Source organism: Salvia hispanica, chromosome 3 (assembly GCF_023119035.1).
Source record: "Salvia hispanica cultivar TCC Black 2014 chromosome 3, UniMelb_Shisp_WGS_1.0, whole genome shotgun sequence".
In the NCBI taxonomy this organism is placed as follows: domain Eukaryota; kingdom Viridiplantae; phylum Streptophyta; class Magnoliopsida; order Lamiales; family Lamiaceae; genus Salvia; species Salvia hispanica.
The window spans coordinates 38,824,849-38,828,658 of NC_062967.1; the positions used below are offsets into that span (position 1 = coordinate 38,824,849).

The 3,810-nt window shown below is 32.5% G+C and overlaps 1 protein-coding gene across 1 annotated transcript; it reads left to right on the top strand.

The window, feature by feature from the left end:
• The first annotated feature begins 1,659 nt into the window (after nt 1–1,659).
• On the top strand, nt 1,660–3,064 carry LOC125210117 (thiol protease SEN102-like). The gene is made up of 3 exons (XM_048109696.1): nt 1,660–1,999; nt 2,503–2,772; nt 2,868–3,064. Exons 1-3 carry the CDS (start codon nt 1,660–1,662, stop codon nt 3,062–3,064), a joined length of 807 nt encoding a protein of 268 aa, XP_047965653.1.
• Nucleotides 3,065–3,810: the final 746 nt, after the last annotated feature.

Here is a 3,810-nt window from a genome sequence, read left to right on the forward strand (position 1 = left end):
GATCAAAACTCACCTATTATATAGTTATCCTATTATATAGTTATAGATATCACGTTTATAGTATTTTCTTGCTCTAGTAGGAGTATATAATATGTTTCTAGTTTTTATTTTAACAATCACAAACTATTTATATTAGTACATGTTAAATCATAAAATGGGTGAAAGTTTAATAATAAATGGTTTGCGCATACTCGATCTTCATAAATCGACAGTATATGTTAAAAATGAATTAAAGATATTAATGAAATTGAATACGACGTTACTTTGATTTAAATGTGATGCACGATCTCATATTAATTCATAAAGCAATTAGCATCCTATATAAATTTCACATAAAAACGGACTATACATTTAATTTAAATTAATCTACATTTAATTTTAAGCAAGACTAAGAGGAACATTGCAGAGGATTGTTCTGCTGAGCGCCCCTAAATGGGCGCTTGGTGAGCGACAAATGATGTGGCGATCATCATCATCAATTTCCTCTCTCCTTCTTTAATTTCCTCTCTCCTCTCTCCCCTCCCCTCCTTTCCTTTCCTTTCCTTTCCTTCATCGTTTCTGCTCATTCTCTATCCCCCTCTCTCACTACCATTAAGCAAAATCAAGATTCTTCTTTAAATCTATTTTTCGATTTTCATGTATACTCAATTATAGCAATCTCTATTTTTTTATTCAACCGACTTCTAAATCATCTCATTCCTATCTATAACTTTTAAAGAGTAAAATTTCTGAACCATGGCTTCATTCTCTCTCGTCTGTAATTTTCTTTCTCACCAAATTCTCCAACTTTATCAAGGAGCTTTTCACCATAGATGATAGAATCAATACTTCTAACTTTTTAATGTATACAAATCGTTCCTACAATTCCCATGGATTTATTTTTGCATCTGTCAAAGAATTTATGCACTTATATTTTTATGGGTTTCTTCCAATTTTTCCTCAGATTTTGTGAAATCAAGTATACAAGCTTTTACATAAGTTTTCATTTAATAGATCACTGTAGAAAAAAGTTCATGCTCTGCATTTAAACTCGATTGATATAGTATTTTCTTTCACTAAAACACAAAAATTAGATTTTGCAGTTACATCCACTACAATATATAGTAATTCCTTGTCAGTATAAGCTAAAGACTGAGAAATTGTGTTCAAGATCCAAAGAAAAGGTTGCAGATAGAAAGTAAGTTACAAGAAGGAATAGGGGAATAGGGAAGCGACGGCGAGATTTTACCGAGCCGATAAAGCATATTAAATGAAGGAATTTTCACACGACTCTAAAATTACACTACAAAATTGATGGCAGATGACAATCAGAAAATGAAGATGGACATAGGAGGAGAAAAGGGGCGAGGAGGAGAGAGAATGAGGAGATGCAGGAGAGAGGAGAGAGGGAATTAAAAATGAAGAGAGAAAATCGATAATGATGTTGCCACGTCACTGGTCGCTCACGATGCGCCTATATTTGTCGCCCAGCATATCAATACTCGAACATTGTATAGCTATATATATATAAAAATCTTTCTCAAAACATCACGCTAGTCGATAGAATCCACTAAAAGAATTACTATAGTGATGTCTTCCTATAAAAACTATTATTATGCGTGTATTTTTGCAATATCATGTTATCATGTAGCATCGTCACGGTCTTATAGCGAGGAAAGCATGTCCATAAAATATGAGAAATGGATAGCTCAACATGGAATCTCCTATGAGAATGAGGAAGTAAAGGAAGCCAGGTTTCAGATTTTTAAAGATAATGTGCGGCATATTGAAAAGCATAATCAAGAAGGGAATCACACGTACAAGCTTGGGATAAACGAATTTGCAGATCTAACAAATGAAGAGTTTTTGGCTAAGTATGCAATAAGTTCCATGTCATCATTTAAGGTAGTATCATCGAATCAATCATCGTTTGAATATAAAAATTTGAAAAATGTAGCACCTAGTCTTGACTGGAGAGATCACAATGCTGTCACTGCGGTTAGGAATCAAGGAAGTTGTGGTTAGCTCTCTAACTCCATTACCTATTGTCTGTAGTAACTGCTATGTATTTTAATCTATTTTAAGATAGTTATGACAACTCTAAAATGCCCTAAACATCACACATACCATATATAAACTGCAAACTTCTCATAATTTTATAATATTTATTTGAAGCACATCCCATATATGCGTGTCATGTTTTCTTGATGAACAAAATCAGCCAATCAGTGTGTCCTCTTTGATCAATAGGTGTAGATAAATTTTTTCTAGTCATCTTGATTTTCTTCCTTTCACTATAATTGATGTCATAACATTTAAGTCTTTTCCATTCTTTTCTTATATATTGTACATTTCCTTAAGATGAATTCACACACATTTAATTATGAGATCATAAGTCTTTTCCATTTTTTTCTTATATATAGTACATTTCCTTAAGATGAATTCTCACACATTTAATTATGAGCTCAGAATACAAACATTGATTTTATGAAGATGGATATGTTACATAATTCCAATGTGCAGGATGTTGTTTTATATTCTCAGCCGTTACTGCTCTTGAAGGCTTAGAAGCCATTCTATCAGGCAACCTAATTGAATTATCAAAGCAACATATTTTAGATTGCAATTACGATCACGAAGCCTGCAAGGGAGGAAGACAAGATCATGCTTTTGAATTCGTCATAAAAAATGGAGGTCTTGCATCTGAAATCGACTATCCTTACACTGGAATTCCAGGAGCATGTGCCAATAACAAACCATCTTCTCTTTCCTCAAAGATAACTAGCTTTGATTGTATCCCTAATAATAATGAGGCAGCATTGTTAGCGGCAGTAGCTACCCAGCCTGTCTCAGTTGATGTTGACACAACCAGTCTGGAATTTTGACAGGGGAGTGTGAAAGTAATGTAAATCATGGGGTTGCAGTAGTTGGTTATGGCGAAAGTGAAAGAGTTAAGTTTTGGTTGGTTAAGAATTCGTGGGGTACAGGGTGGGGAGAGGATGGATATGTGAGACTGCAGAGAAATGTAGATGCTAAAGAAGGCATGTGTGGTATTGCAAAATTTGGTTGTTATCCCATTGTGTAATTCTTCTACATTTAACTGGGTTTAGGGTAGACAAGAAGGTATAGTTATTTTCTATATATGAAGTGTGTCCTTTTAGTATGAAACTTTATTATTTATAATGAAAATTAGTTTTTTAGTATCCATTTTATATGTTTTGATGTATTTATTATTGTCCTTTACGCTCCTTACAAGATGGTAGTATAAACTTAATTTCTTTTCATATGTATCACTCGGTCTCCTAACAATAGAGATTTTGGACGGTAAATGGTTTAATGTATTTATAAAGTATGGAGATAAAAAAAGAAAATTAATTAAAATAATATTTTTATCTAGTATCACTCGTGAAATACTTTCTCTAATTTGAGTCATTTCTTTTTTTTCGCACTTGTTTGGGAAAATGATAATAAGGTAGTTAAAGTGGAGAGGGAGTAAAATAAGAGAGAGAATAATGTAGATGAGAATCTTCTCGTACGTATTCTCTCTCTTACTTACTCTCTCTTCACATTAACTATTTATTATATCAATTAAATAAATACAGTGAATATATGTGTTAACAGTTTTACTTTTTTAATAATCGACAAAGAAGAATAACTAATGCAAAGTTTAACCTTGTGCAGCTAAATGTTTCATAATTAGACACGAGGATGTCGCGTATCAGTTATAATTTAATCTAATTATCGTTGGTTTGTTAATAATATTTCTCAAATCGTTCAACCGTTCGCATAATGTATTGTTCGATAGAGAATCAACTACCTATAAATTAATGA

Bases quoted from the DNA above. Each gene is read 5' to 3' on its own strand.
- LOC125210117 (XM_048109696.1), top strand. From the start codon at position 1,660: ATGTCCATAAAATATGAGAAATGGATAGCTCAACATGGAATCTCCTAT. The intron at 2,000-2,502 runs GTTAGCTCTCTA...TCCAATGTGCAG, and splicing joins TAGGAATCAAGGAAGTTGTG to GATGTTGTTTTATATTCTCA. The intron at 2,773-2,867 runs GTATCCCTAATA...GAATTTTGACAG, and splicing joins AAAGATAACTAGCTTTGATT to GGGAGTGTGAAAGTAATGTA.